Raw genomic sequence first — 14,316 nt, 5'->3', positions numbered from 1 at the left:
GGAAATCAATTGGGAAAAAGTTATATATTATTTTATTATGCTGCAGCATTGCATGTTTCTTTATTTTGATTCATTTAATGATAAATCATCTGTTTCTGTGTCTGTGTTTTTTTCCCCTTGTTTTCAGTGCTTTTTAAGGGATTTATTTGTTCATTAATTTATCTGCTGCCTACTGGTTTCCATATGATCCCTCGTTGATACAGATAATGTCATAAATTTATTATTAATTAGGTAAAGGGTAACATTTTCTATGTTCAAACCAAAAGAAAGAAATTTAAAGCAGAAACTTTCTTCTGATGTTATTTTTCCAATTTTACTATACTCTATGATGCAGAATAAGTCTGCCAACAACGGGTGAAAATACCGACAATTAGTATCAAATCTGACAACAAACCAGGTTTTCCTTGCATTTAAATAGCAAGAAAAATTACAAATTAGACGTTTAATCTAAGAGTTATGGGTAATCCAGATAAATGCATACAAACACAAACATTTTTCTTCCTCTGTCTGATGTGAAGTTAGATTAAACTTTTTCTGTTTTTGGTAGTGGCAATTGCCTGATTATATCCTATATATTTATAGATTTGTTCCCTTTTTCATTGTGAAAGTGTGTTTTTAGAGATGTGGATGAGTTGAAGAAGATGACACTGTGTGGACCGCCTTTCGTCTGCACGATGCTATTCCTCATCATTCAGGCATTTACCTGAACCTGCATCTCTGCAGAACATTCTCAACATTGTGCAATAGCAAAATAATTTAAGTAGTTTGTATGCCTTTCATTTTGACCCCCAATATTCTCCTGTTTATCGTGGTTTGGGAGGTAAGTTATTTTTATTTGTTTTATTTATTTTGAATTGGTAGGTCAATATTTTGGATAGTTTCCTTTTGTTTGTTGTTTTGGCACAAGTCTGCCCAGAAGCTACACCCAGCCCCTTCTGAGCATTTATATCTGAAAAGAAAAGTAACGTCCCATAAACAAATCATTGTAAAAATTGTAAATCTGTTTGGTGGCTCCTTGATGTCTGATAAGGATGAATGAATGAGTGAATGAATACATAAATATACTCCATTAAACCCAGAGGGAAATTCACATTTTAGTCCAAGACGGGTGAAACTGCAGTCCATCACCCAGAGGGCAGTTGCCACAACTTTTTTTGTTGTCATCTGGCCACACCTACACATGCATAAAATGAATAGAAGAGTTGTTTAGGGTGGAGCTGACATAAGTTGTGTGATTTTATCTGGTGTTGTGGCCCATATCTAAACCACTACCACTGGTTCTATTGCAGCCCTGGGCAATATCCCACATGGTCCATACAAAAAACCGCCACTGTTGTTACTCATTATAATGTGCCTTGTTTTTACAGCACATAATATTAAGATACATAAAACCTTTAGAACCTAATAAGGGCATAATCACATCTCTGAAAAATCAACCGTGAGATGCCAAAATACCTTTTTGGACCATGTCTTTGAAATGACTTTTCAGAAAAATCTAAACAGACCAGTCACATATAATGCTGTTTGAGAATATTAAAACATAAACATTGGATATTCAGTTCAGTTCAATAGCATTTATATATTATGCCTAAAATAACTTGCGAACATCATTTTTGGCATATTTAAGGTAAGATCAAAATTGCTGACAGAAGGTTGTAGTAGTTTATGGTTCTGCTAGAGGAATTAAAGGGGTCCAAGAAAAATTTGAAATCAGTTATCCGACTGTACAAAACAGTCTGCAAATCGAGGACATGGAGAACAACTGCCTACATACTCAGATCTGGTCATCCATGTAAGTTTTCCCTCAGAGTGCATTGCAAGATGCAGAAGTCTTCAAAATCCTAAAACGTTTACAGTCTCTTCCCATTGTTGAAATTTTTGTGAGAAAACATTTTTATTTTTTTTATTTTATTTTTTACAGCTTTTAGAAACTCAAAATGTGTTTCAATGAACAAATCCTCTTAAGGCAACCTACAGTGAACTGTAAACCCACCTCCCCACTGAATGGAGATGCCTTAGGAACACAAAAAGTGTTAGAGCTGTTAGGTGCAAATGACAAAACTTCTTTGCCCCCCTGCCCATACTTTTCCTAACAAATGCTGCCCCGAGAGCGTAGTATAACATCGAGCACCTATGGAAAGCGCCATGACATACATTCTGTCCCAGGCGGTGGCGGTAAAGCACCGAAACGTTGTTTGCCAGTCACCATTAAACAAAAAGAAGAAGTGCGAGTGGCTTCTTTTCAACAGGAAGTGACGCCATCACCGGGTGTGAAGGGGGCGTGTTGTGATAATCCTCTTACTTTGCTAGTTTCTGTCTTGAAGATCTTCCAACTATCTATATTTATCGCAGTTTTTGGTTGGTGGGGCAGATATTTTAGCCTAATGTAAGCAGAAAATTGCTAACATTTAGAACAGTTTGTGTTTAGCTTAGCCGAACAACGCTAGCTAGCAGAGTATATTGTACAAACTAACAGTGCCATCTTTTTTTTTCAACTTTACTTTAAACCTTTTTGCCTTTCTTTTGGGAAACTTTATACGCTTTTACAAAATTTAATAGCTCTATTAGCGGAAGGCTGCCATTAATGATGTCGTTAACAGAGAAAATCTTTACGGATGAGTTGCCCTGAGAACTGATCCTCTGTCAGATGAGTTGCTAGCCAAAATGTCCTGTAAATCAACTAAAGTGGCGCCCAGTGTTGATTTCGACCACAGCTGCTCGGATAGCGTGGAGTACTTGACGCTCAACTTTGGCCCATTTGAGACAGTACACCGCTGGAGAAGACTCCCTCCATGTGATGAGTTTGTGGGAGCAAGGTAACTTTCTTCCAATCATCCTCAGATCATGACTCATTTCTTTTCCTTTAATCTCATGTTCACTCTGAGTTTCTATTTACCTTTACACAGACGCAGTAAGCACACTGTTGTGGCGTACAGGGATGCTATATATGTGTTTGGAGGAGACAATGGGTGAGTTTTAGACTGATGGGTGATGTTTCCTATTTTATGCACAACATCCAGAGTGTTTCAACTCTGCGCCTCTCAACAGGAAAAACATGCTGAATGATTTACTTCGCTTTGATGTCAAGGACTGCTCTTGGTGTCGGTAAGCCTGCTGCATCTTTATCAGAAACCTCCTTATACAAAGTACCTTGCAAAAATATTCATATTCCTTTGAACTTTTTCTCATCTTGTCATTTTATAATCACAAACTTGAATAGTTTTCTTATGTGAGATCAATAAAATTTTATCTCTGTCTATGTGTTACGGGTTGATGACCTGCTAGAACCCTAGTTCTAATCATTTGGTTGATGTCTGAATAAGCGCTTCCCAAAAAGCATGATGTTGCCACCACCATGTTTCAACCTGAGGTTGATGTGTACATGGTGATGTACAGTGTTAATTTTCACCACAAACGCCTGTCTGCTGTGTTCCTTGTTTTTTTTTTATTACACACAGGTGCACTGACTCTATTTATTAATTTGATGTCAGATAATTGCTCTGAATTTTACATAATTATACCAGATAAAAACACATGCATGCTCCACTTTCTAAACTACTTGTTAATCATTTTTAAACAACGTATGCCTCTCTTTCCACACAGATTTTTGCATTACTTTGCTTTGATCTGTCATATAAAATACTTTATAGTTTGTGGTTGTAACATGATCAAAATGTGTAAGGGGAATGAGACCTCCCACAAGACCCTGTGCTTCAACATGTGGTCTCTATGTGTCTCACAGAGCTTTCACCACTGGAACTCCACCAGCTCCAAGATACCACCACTCTGCAGTGGTCTATGGCAGCAGCATGTTTGTCTTTGGTAACTAGGTTCTTCTTTTTAGTTTTGAAAATATGTAATAGAATATTTTGGTGTCCTCTAAGGGTCTACTTTTGTGTCCTGTTGTATTTCAGGGGGCTACACAGGAGATATCTATTCAAATTCAAACTTGAAAAACAAAAACGACCTTTTTGAGTACAAGTTTGCCACAGGACAGTGGACCGAGTGGAAGGTGGAGGGAAGGTAAACATTATTAGTGCATATGGACTAGATTATTCAAGAATAATCTCATTATGTGAATGTTTTTTTTTTGTTTTGTTTTTTTTTTACTAATGTTTGAGTTTATTAGTTTTTGCATGAGTGGTGAGTGATATTTGTCAAAAGTCATCCAAAAATGTTAGGTAGTGCTTGAAGGAAGTTAAATTAGCTTACATTGCCTTACAGTTAAACTGTTGTATTCTTTATAGGGTTACAGTACACACTACTCTTTATCTGTGTATTCTGTGACTTTGTTTCAGCTTGCCAGTGGCCAGATCTGCACATGGCGCCACAGTGTATAATGACAAGCTGTGGATTTTTGCTGGATATGATGGAAACGCCAGGTATGATTTTTAGACTGTTTCTCTGATCTCACTCTCACACTGATGTGCCGAATTATAATTCAGTGATGTTTGCTTTTTGTGTGTAGGCTGAATGACATGTGGACAATCAGTCTGCAGGACCGAGAACATGCATGCTGGGAAGAGGTCTGTTCAATTCTTCTTTTTTAAAAGAAATAATTATAAATAAAACACATAGAAATTATATTTCTCTTCATCTGCTTCCCTTTTGACTTTGTGACCACCAGATTGACCAGAGTGGGGAGATTCCTCCGTCTTGCTGTAACTTCCCTGTCGCTGTATGCCAGGATAAGATGTTTGTGTTCTCCGGTCAGAGTGGAGCCAAAATCACCAATAATCTCTTTCAGTTTGAGTTTAAAGGCCACATGTGAGTTTTTTTTAATATTTTTTTAATCTAAACAAAGCTCAAGCATTAATGCATCAGATCTCTAAAATGTAACCAACATCCTTGTTCTCAGGTGGACACGCATCCCAACGGAGCATTTACTGCGGGGCTCTCCTCCTCCTCCTCAGAGACGCTACGGACACACGATGGTCGCCTTTGACCGCCACCTGTACGTATTTGGAGGGGCTGCTGACAACACTCTGCCCAATGAGCTTCACTGTTATGATGTGGACTCTCAGACCTGGGAGGTGATTCACCCCAGTCAAGACAGTGAGGTATGAGTCCGGGTAATCCAGAACCTTTATGAGTATGGAAAAATCTTTGTATTTCCCAACTTAATTTGCTTCTCTCTTGCCTAAATAAAGGTGTTATTCCTTCCTTCCCTCCATCCATCCTTTTTTGTGTCCCTCCTTTCTTTTCACATTTGTTTGTGTCCTCTTTTTTTTCCTCTTTATCCTTTGTTGCAAAACCCATGGTTATCAGAATAGCATACTCATTTACTGAATTTGCAATTAAGAAACTCTCCAGATTTTTTTTTTTGCATTCCTGAAGTTCTCTTTAACTGAAGTTAAATTTCTCTTTTCCCACTCAGATGCCCAGTGGGAGACTTTTCCATGCTGCTGCTGTGATTCAAGATGCCATGTACATTTTTGGAGGGACTGTGGACAACAACGTACGCAGTGGGGAGATGTACAGATTCCAGGTAAATGGAAATGATTGCTGCAGTACTCTTAAACTTGCACTTATATTTTGTCCGTGACCTGCAAAGTCGATAGCAGGCTGCTTCATAAATGCTTGTCTTGCAGTTCTCAAGCTACCCAAAGTGTACCCTTCACGAGGATTATGGCAAATTGTGGGAGAACCGTCAGTTCTGTGATGTGGAGTTCATTTTGGGAGAGGTGTGTGAGCCTGCAGTGATTCTTCCAAACTCATGATTGAAATTAAATCTTGGCTTCCCCGTAGTCCAAGTTTTGTCAATGGTTTGTCTTGTTGTTATTGTGTTCACAGAGAGAAGAGAGAGTCTTGGGGCACATAGCCATAGTTACTGCGAGGTGTCAGTGGCTGCGGAAGAAAATCCTGCAGGCCCGAGACAGGCAGCGACAGGTCAGAGTGACACACATCACGTGTTTCAGGAAATCATTTTAAATCCACAAAGTGAGCTAAAATCTAGCTTCTTTACTGCATTTCAGACACAAAATAGCTGTGAATTGTAATGAAGGTGCAATGGCAAGCTGTTAGTGGGGTAATTATTAGTCATGCTCTCCACAAATGGAAGATGAAAAGAAGAAAGCTATTATATAAAAACGTAAGATGTCCGGCACTCAGTTGAAAATCTGTGACCAGAATTTCAATTTGTTGTTTACTGAAACTCTCCTTCCAATCTCACTGGAGTTTGAGCTGTTCTACAGGGAGGAACGGACAAAATTATTTAAAGAACGCTTGTTTAAAGCTGAGCGTTTTTGGTTTGTAAAATGCACCCTGGGAATCCACAAAAGTGCTCCATGTTGACGGTGATCCACTTGTGTCTGTTCATTTTAACTGCGTGTTTTCCTGTACCGACTTTTATAACAAGTAAACAGCCCGGTTACTCTTTGTGGATACGAAGCTGTGAAGTGATTTTCTTTATCCTAACTACCATGGTGACACTTAGTTAGCCTTTCTGTACAGAACAGTCGCAGCAACAAGCGTGTGAAGCACCAGTTTTAACAATTCATATTTCAGTAATAAATTGTGTTATTAATATGGGGGTGGGAATGCTGAAGAAATGTTGCGTAACTTGTTGTTCAGCAGAGGACCAAACGTGACAGCAGTGAGGAAAGTGATGAGGGAGCAGCGGGAGGCCCAAGAGATGTCCCAGCAGGCAATAGGCCATCGGGCACGCAGCCCCTGCTGGAGGTATCCATCAGGGAAGCAGAAGCTCAGCCTTTTGAAGTCCTAATGCAGTTTCTCTATACTGACAAGATTCAGTACCCTCGCAGAGGTACACCTAACTTTTTCCTGTTTAGATACTAAATCCAGCAATGTGCTACTGCGAGTATCTATGTATTCCTGTATCTACACACAGGTCATGTCCAGGACGTTCTTCTGATAATGGACGTGTACAAACTCGCTCTAAGTTTTAAGCTTTCGCGACTGGAGCAGCTTTGTGTGCAGTACATCGAGGCGTCTGTGGATCTGCAGAATGTTCTGAGTGTTTGTGAGAACGCCAACAAGCTGCAGCTGGACCAGCTCAAGGTACAGCCCAGATAAAAAAAACAAAAAACCAACTGAAAAACACCAAATATAAATCACTCTTCTAGTGACCTCTAGTGGTTGTAGTTCAGTGGAGCCTTAACTTGACTTTTTTCAAACCAGTCTGTCTTTATTTTGTTCATGTTGGTCTTTATTATGAGATAAGCAAGGAAAAGGTAACTTGTCATCCAAATTCAAAAATTTTAAAAAATCTTCCCTTCTCCAGGAGCACTGTCTCAACTTCGTAGTGAAGGAGTCCCACTTTAATCAGGTGATCATGACCAAAGAGTTTGAGCGTCTTTCCACCCCACTGATAGTGGAGATAGTGCGTCGGAAGCAGCAGCCTCCCCCCAGAGTGTATTCAGACCAGCCAGTGGACATCGGGACGTCTCTGGTGCAGGACATGAAGGCCTACCTGGAGGGAGGAGGACTGGAGTTCTGCGACATTATTCTGCTGTTGGACGGACATCCTCGACCTGCACACAAAGCCATACTTGCAGCTCGATCCAGGTACTTCGAACTCTAATTACCTGTGACAAGACGAGGCAGCCCTCTTACCGGTGGCACCTTTTTATTTTATTGCATATTATGTAATTAGACCTAGCAAAAGTACTTTATAAATGTAAAGTGGAAGGAAAATGATGCATGACTTTAGAAAAAAAAAATGGAGTCAATACTGTGTAGGGCTGCCTGTCACCAGTCAAAGATGCACAATTTATGAATCATGTAACCAGAATCTGTGCTCTTTTTTGCACATTTATTGATTGAAGTTAAAGTTAAGGTTCTACACTTTGACTAGGTCATTGCAGCTCTGACTGTGTTCACAATGCTGCTCTCACAGTCATGTTTCACAGTGGAGAGGATGTATTTATGCAGTTGGTTGAATCTTCTCAGGTAACTTCTGAAGGCAGAGAGTCGTTCACACTTTTATTTAGGGGTATCGGATCCCAGGGAGTATATACATGGATGCCACCCTTCAGACTTTCATTTGTAAATCGTTTTTGAAAACCATCCATAAAATTGCTTCCACTTAACAATTACACTCTACTGTGTGTCAGCAGGTCAAATTAAATCCCAATAAAATACTTGGATGTATCGTGAAAACGTTCAAGGAGAGTTTAAAGCTCTTCTTTTAACTCTCTTGTCCAGATGCACCACGTATCTGGACGAGAGTGCATGTTTTACTGACCGCCGTTGTTTGATATCCTGTATTGATATTCCAGTTACTTTGAGGCGATGTTCCGCTCCTTCATGCCAGAAGACGGTCAGGTGAATATTTCCATCGGTGAGATGGTACCAAGCAAGCAGGCTTTTGAATCCATGCTGCGCTACATTTACTACGGTGACGTCAACATGCCTCCAGAAGATTCTCTGTATCCTTCTCAAACTCTAGAAAATGGCTTTTAATTAAATATTGACAGGTTAAATTAGGTGGATATTTATCTGAAAATATTTTCAAATTAGTCTTAGTCTTTATCCTATTTCTAAAAAAAAAAAAAAAAAACCATGATGGTCTACATCCTGGAGAAAGTCTTCCACAAAATTAATATTTTTTTTATGTTTTTACCAAGTATTTTTTATTTTCTAGTATAAAAATCTTAATACACTTTAAATAAAACAAAACTAACTTCAAGCAACTTTTCCTTTTCCAGGTTTGAAACGGGTGATTAATAAATCCCACTATTCTCACAGGGCATGAGCTGTATTTGTTTCTAAAGCTGTCTTGGAAGAAGAAGACAGTAATCAAAACAAAATAGATGCACGTCAGACAAAAGTGCAGGTAGATTTTTCTTCTGCCTTTTAAAGCTATTCCTTCTCCACTCGGAGCCACGCTTTAATGAGGGCATTGATTTTAAAAATGTATTTAAATCTACATGCTTTGCATTCTTTCGTCTCGTTATTGAAGTTATTCCACAGATTCACGCCTCCAGCTAAAGCAGAAAAATTCATCTTTTTGAACCTAAAATGTCATCTGAGGTTGTAAATAGATTTTCTTTTCAAACCATATTTGCAGGCAGTAAATTATGTCTTGGGCAGTTTGTAACGTTTTAAATGTCTTCTAACCAAATGTCTTTATTTATTTTCCAATTTTTGTTGGTCATTGTTTGATTCTATGTCTTTTCTCACACTTAGCTATTCAAGGGCATTAAAAAGGGGAATCTTTGGATCCTGAGTTTACACATTTTTCCCTAATGTGACTATATCTGCAGTTCTTTTCGGACATCTCATCTGTTTTGAGCGTTTTTCCTTGACCGTTGATAACCAGCTATCTGTTTGCTGCTCCGTATTATTACGGCTTCTCCAACAACAGGCTCCAGGCGTACTGTAAGCAGAACCTGGAGATGAATGTGACTGTGGAGAATGTCCTGCAGGTATTTATATTTTTCTCCTTGGGGTATCTGTGACCTAATTGGGAAAACACAATCTCTTTCTTGCTGAGTAAAGAACTTCTTCTCTCACTTCTCGTGCTTGATGGCCCCTCCCCCAGATCCTGGAGGCGGCAGACAAGACGCAGGCTCTGGACATGAAGAAGCACTGCCTCCACATTATTGTCCATCAGTTCATCAAGGTGGGTGGGCTTGTATCTGAAGCCTGGGGGATGTGCTGCCCACTCAGTGCAGCTGAGCTAACCCTCTAGTCTCGTCGTCTTTGTGGGGAAACTGACACGTTTGACCTCTTAGCGGAATACGCTCCGTTTTCTGAGTAAAGAGGAGACTGTTTACAGCTTGGCCGGCTGTGTAAGCACCTCATCAAAGAGCAGCGGGGCGTCGCAGTGGCACTCTGATTATTGTTTGTTATCTAACGAAACAGCGAAACAGTCAATTTTCACTTTCCTTCACTGGAGTGTTAGCTCTGCTGTTTGTGTTTCCGTTCTGCTGCTTCTTCTTTTTTTTTTTTTTCTCTCGATGTTGCCATTTTTTTTGTCATGCATGTGGAATCAACGGCTTCTTAACGCCCATTTTTGTCTCTCGTTGTCTTAATTTTTGAAACATTTTTTCATTTTGCTTTGTTCTCCCCTCCCAAAGGTATCCAAGCTCCCCAACTTGCGGTCTCTCAGCCAGCTGCTGTTGTTGGACATCATTGAGTCTCTAGCTACGCACATATCAGACAAACAGTGTGCTGAAATGGGCTCTGACATTTAGGATAACTCAGAGGAGCTATTTACTTCTAAGAAGCCATACATCTCCTACTTATCTACTTCTATTCATTCCTGCTGCACTGGAATTCATTTAATTTGCCAGAAGGGTTTTTTTTTTTTTTTTGCCCCTGCATTTTGTGTCTCGCTGTATTTGAGGCAGCAGTGAAATCAACAAAGAAACCAGAATGTGGCTTAGAAATGTTAAATACTGTATATAAAAAAAAAACAGCAACCAAAAAACAACTTTTTACACACTTTGTCATTTATTTTGTAAACACAAACTTTTTGCAAGCTTGTCCTCTGCTCAGTATTTATCAAGTGTTTTTAAAACCCATACGCATTTTGCTGTTCATGATTGTGACAGTATATGCAAAAAAAAAGTGTTTCAGGAACTTTACTTTGTCCAGGTGCAGTTTAGACGCCATCTGTCTCGGTTCTTCAGTTTGCTTTATTCTCAGCTGTGATCGAGTCTCTGATATGTGATGTAAGGAATCAGTCATTATATACAAAGTATTAAAATGTGTACTCTTTGTTTCATTATGTCTGTCTAGTTATAATGTTATCAGTACTAACCAAAAAAGAAATCCCTATTTAAAAGGAACCATGTAATAGTGACCATTACGTTACTGTATCTTCATGTAGGATTCATGTGATGAAAGCCTTAATAAACTGCATAATTGACATCTGTTGTGCTATTGAAACTTTGTTTCAATTCCTTGCAGATATTAGCTTTTTAAACATCAGTTGTATAGTTTGCAAAATACCTCACTGGCCAAACCCAGACAATTGAAATTATTGGTTCAACCTTGGACTTATTGCAGATCTTTGTGTGCTTCCTTAATGTTCAGTTCTTTGTTGTTTTCTTTATATATAAAACATGTAGAACAACATTTCACCTGCATGTCACTGATACTTTACTCCTCAGCACTTGTTCTTGCAAAGGCTTTGAAACATCTCCATTATGCCTTTGAGAAAGTATATATATATTTTTACCCTTGCCTTGTAAATACAGAGAAATTATTAATGATGTTTTGTCTTTTAAGGAACATGTTCATTCTCCCAACAAAAAGGATACACTTTTTATTATACTTTGTTATAGAAACAAGTCTTGTTTTTCTCTTTATGTAAAATATAAAATGTTTAAATCAGTCTTTTTCCTGGACTGAGCATTGAGAAATACTGCATATTGATCTTTCTGCTTATTGACTTTGCATTTTGGGATTGATAATTTATCTTTTTCAGCTTGGAAGAGCTCCTTCCAGAGATTTTCAGCCAAACTGAAAACTCAGGACTCTGCGTGAGACACTTCAAAAATCTTAAAATTATTTAGAAAAAGCCTGCTGGTCAAATTAAAACTTTTACTCTAAGCTCACACCTAACGCATGCATGAATAATTCTGAGCTTAACTGTATATTTTGAAAGAAACTTGAATCTGATCTGCATCTGCAAAATTTAGTTTCCCTTAATAAAGATAAAGCCCGGGGTCTAGCAAAAATACATTTCATATAGTTTTGTACTCTGTTTTATGGTCATTGTGCGACACTGATACTAACATTACAACAGAAAGCTATGATCTCAATGGAGTGAACCTGGTTAAATAGGAGAAAATTGTTTTATTGGTCAAATGAAGATTTAAATAAATTATGACTACTTTTTATGGATTCAAGAAATTTAGCATTTCTCAAATGCAAATCAAAACTGGATGGACTAAAAAAAAAAAACTAATAGATAAAAAAAAAAAAAGTTCTTTGGATTTTAGGCAGTCATACTGCCAGAGCTAAAATTCAGAGAGAACTGGAGCCTCTAACACTTTGAATGGTCCAGTGGAGTGAACACAAAGTGCTTTTCACAGTCTGGACACTTGAGACACTTGGCAAATAAAGTGCTCCCGTTTTGGTTTCTTTAGTATGTACATGCATGTTTCAAAACAGTAGTTTTATCAGTTATGTCCGGGCAGCATTTTATCTGAAAAAGTAATAACTTATAAAAGTCCTGGATGCATTCTTAAACAGCCCATGATATGAATATCAAAGAAAGCTTCTCTTTCTTTTTGTGTTTAATTGTGTGTCCCATGGCCATGTTGCTGCACACATGCACTCTGGGCCAGGAATTTCACTGAACATACCTGGTTTCATTTAAGAACAGAGTTCATTAGTCGCTGTGATGACATTGAACACTGAGACGAAACAGTGGGTCTATTGTCAAACCTCAATGCTGGATTATCTCTCTTATCGGTTGCATTTTTTTAAAGGAGGCTGCAGAAGTGGACCTTCCCAAAAACTGGGACGGGCTAAATAGTCTCTCTGGATCCCTTATCTTATTACATTAACTTGGACGGGAGAATCTCGGCGCACAGTGTTCACCTGCAGAAGCAGAAGATGGTTTTTCTAACAACAAAAATGATGGAGAAAACGGCACTGTTTTTGTCGTTTGGGAGCTACGTCACTACTCTGATCACTGCTTTTTTACCCCTGTGGAAAACGATGAACTCTGATCTCAACGAGGTGGAGAACTGGTTTTCAGGGCTTTGGCTCACCTGCCTCTACACGGAAGAGAAGGGGATTCAGTGCAAGGCCTATGATTCTGTCCTGGGTCTGCCGGTGGATCTTCAGATCTCCAGAGTCCTCGTCTTGATATCCATTGGAACTGGAGGATTTGCCCTGTTGACTGGCTTTCTAGGTCTGGAGGAGGTTGGCATGTGTGTGACGAAGCCAGAAGTAAAACGACGGCTCTTCATCTTCAGCGGAGTGATGACCTGGGTGTCGGGACTCACCTCTCTGGCTCCTGTTTCCATAGTGGCGTACACAACGGTGGTGGACTTCTGGGATGAAGGTTTCCCTGACGTGATGCCTCGGTGGGAGTATGGCGAGGCGATGTTCTCTGGATGGTTCGGGGGTCTGGGCCAGGTCATCGGAGGAACTCTGTTCTTTGTGGCCGTGTGCATGGGGGACTATGACCTGCAAAGACTGAATGTTCCTGTCAGTCCAGAGCAGAAGCCCAGGACAAGGTACTACCTGAAGACAGAGGTTCTTTAGCTGTCTGTGTCACATCCAGATTCAATTGGAAGAAATCATGAGATAAATAAATTTGTGTATATAGCTTTGATTAAAAACTGAAGCTTTTATAACACTTACAAGACTCTGTGCCTTTTTTAAAGTTCTTTTTGGGTTTATTTCTCAAAAAAAAAAATCTCTCTGAATGTTTTATTTTATGCAGCTGTTGAGATTTCTTGAACTTTTGCAAGACTATAATCAAAAGCAGCTTCCTTTACTATTTAGAACATATTCTGCTTTCTTGCAGCAGCATTGAGCATTTCTACCTTTTGTTATGCTCAGAGCACAAACTTTACTGGGATTTACAGATTCAAATCATTTTTGCTCATTTGTTTTCAAAGCCCTTTACTGCTGATTTCTCTACATGTACTCCTGTGAAACTGACTGCGCTGAGAAATCACCCAAATAAGAAGTAGGTTCAGGGTTTTGTTGTGTCACAGGCTTTGAATTCCTAAGAGCCCTGTTCAATCCGTCATCAAGAAATGGAAAAAAAAAAAAAAGTATTGCATCACTGACTGAGTCTTCTACAAAGATGGAGAATCATGTGAGCCTTTCATTTCATCTGATGTCCTTTCTGCCTCTGTAGTTTCAATTAGAGTTGTTGGAGACAGGCATTTGCTGCTGTTTGTGAATCAAATTCAGCCTTTTTAGTGTATATGTTGGTAATGTCTGGTTTTGTGAAAAGCTACAGCTTTTCTGGACTCCTGCCATGCTCTAATCTCCACGGCTTTTATTTTTTGTTCCTATTAGATTGTTTACATCTTTCATCTTTCTTTAGCTGGTTCAATTAAGTGAAACAATGTGATTAAGAAGCACAGTTAGTCAATAGACCTTTCAAATGTGTGGACATAGTAAATTTTTTATTTCAACATGTATCAGGGGTCACCATGTTTCAATTTTAATTAGCACCAAAGAAAACTAACAAGAAAACCAGTAACAGTAGTGGTGAACAACCTGGGTTTCCTTAAAGTGCTACAGTCTTTTTGTGTTCATTTTGCTTCAGAGGGAGACGCTGAACCAATGCACCACTGAACCTTTTCTACTTAGCAAAGAAGAAAGAACAAAAATATCATTTTTTAAAATATGCAAAGCTGGTAGAGGACACGC

At 38.9% G+C, this 14,316-nt stretch overlaps 2 protein-coding genes across 4 annotated transcripts; both read left to right on the top strand.

Annotated features, from left to right (window-relative positions):
- Positions 1-2,247: 2,247 nt before the first annotated feature.
- Positions 2,248-10,371, top strand: lztr1 (leucine-zipper-like transcription regulator 1). 2 transcript variants are annotated; one of them, XM_044111914.1, is made up of 20 exons: positions 2,270-2,386; positions 2,601-2,816; positions 2,907-2,969; positions 3,049-3,105; positions 3,743-3,822; positions 3,915-4,023; positions 4,299-4,382; positions 4,469-4,526; positions 4,628-4,767; positions 4,859-5,060; positions 5,378-5,488; positions 5,592-5,684; positions 5,794-5,889; positions 6,574-6,766; positions 6,851-7,020; positions 7,244-7,527; positions 8,241-8,390; positions 9,284-9,389; positions 9,506-9,586; positions 10,044-10,371. In XM_044111914.1, the coding sequence occupies exons 2-20, from the start codon at positions 2,665-2,667 to the stop codon at positions 10,158-10,160; spliced, it is 2,346 nt and encodes a 781-aa protein (XP_043967849.1). In that variant the 5' UTR covers positions 2,270-2,386; positions 2,601-2,664; the 3' UTR covers positions 10,161-10,371. The 2 variants fall into 2 exon arrangements, with proteins under 2 accessions (XP_043967850.1, XP_043967849.1); XM_044111915.1 differs by having other exon boundaries at positions 2,248-2,816; positions 6,577-6,766.
- A 788-nt stretch (positions 10,372-11,159) lies between these two features.
- Positions 11,160-13,216, top strand: cldn26 (claudin 26). 2 transcript variants are annotated; one of them, XM_044111917.1, is made up of 2 exons: positions 11,310-12,835; positions 12,953-13,216. In XM_044111917.1, the coding sequence occupies exons 1-2, from the start codon at positions 12,535-12,537 to the stop codon at positions 13,189-13,191; spliced, it is 540 nt and encodes a 179-aa protein (XP_043967852.1). In that variant the 5' UTR covers positions 11,310-12,534; the 3' UTR covers positions 13,192-13,216. The 2 variants fall into 2 exon arrangements, with proteins under 2 accessions (XP_043967851.1, XP_043967852.1); XM_044111916.1 differs by having other exon boundaries at positions 11,160-13,216.
- The last annotated feature ends 1,100 nt before the right edge of the window (positions 13,217-14,316 follow it).

The sequence above is a fragment of the Gambusia affinis genome, linkage group LG03 (genome assembly GCF_019740435.1).
Source record: "Gambusia affinis linkage group LG03, SWU_Gaff_1.0, whole genome shotgun sequence".
NCBI classification, from domain to species: domain Eukaryota; kingdom Metazoa; phylum Chordata; class Actinopteri; order Cyprinodontiformes; family Poeciliidae; genus Gambusia; species Gambusia affinis.
Note: the sequence above shows the minus strand (reverse complement) of the source record. Positions and strands in the feature narration are given on the sequence as shown.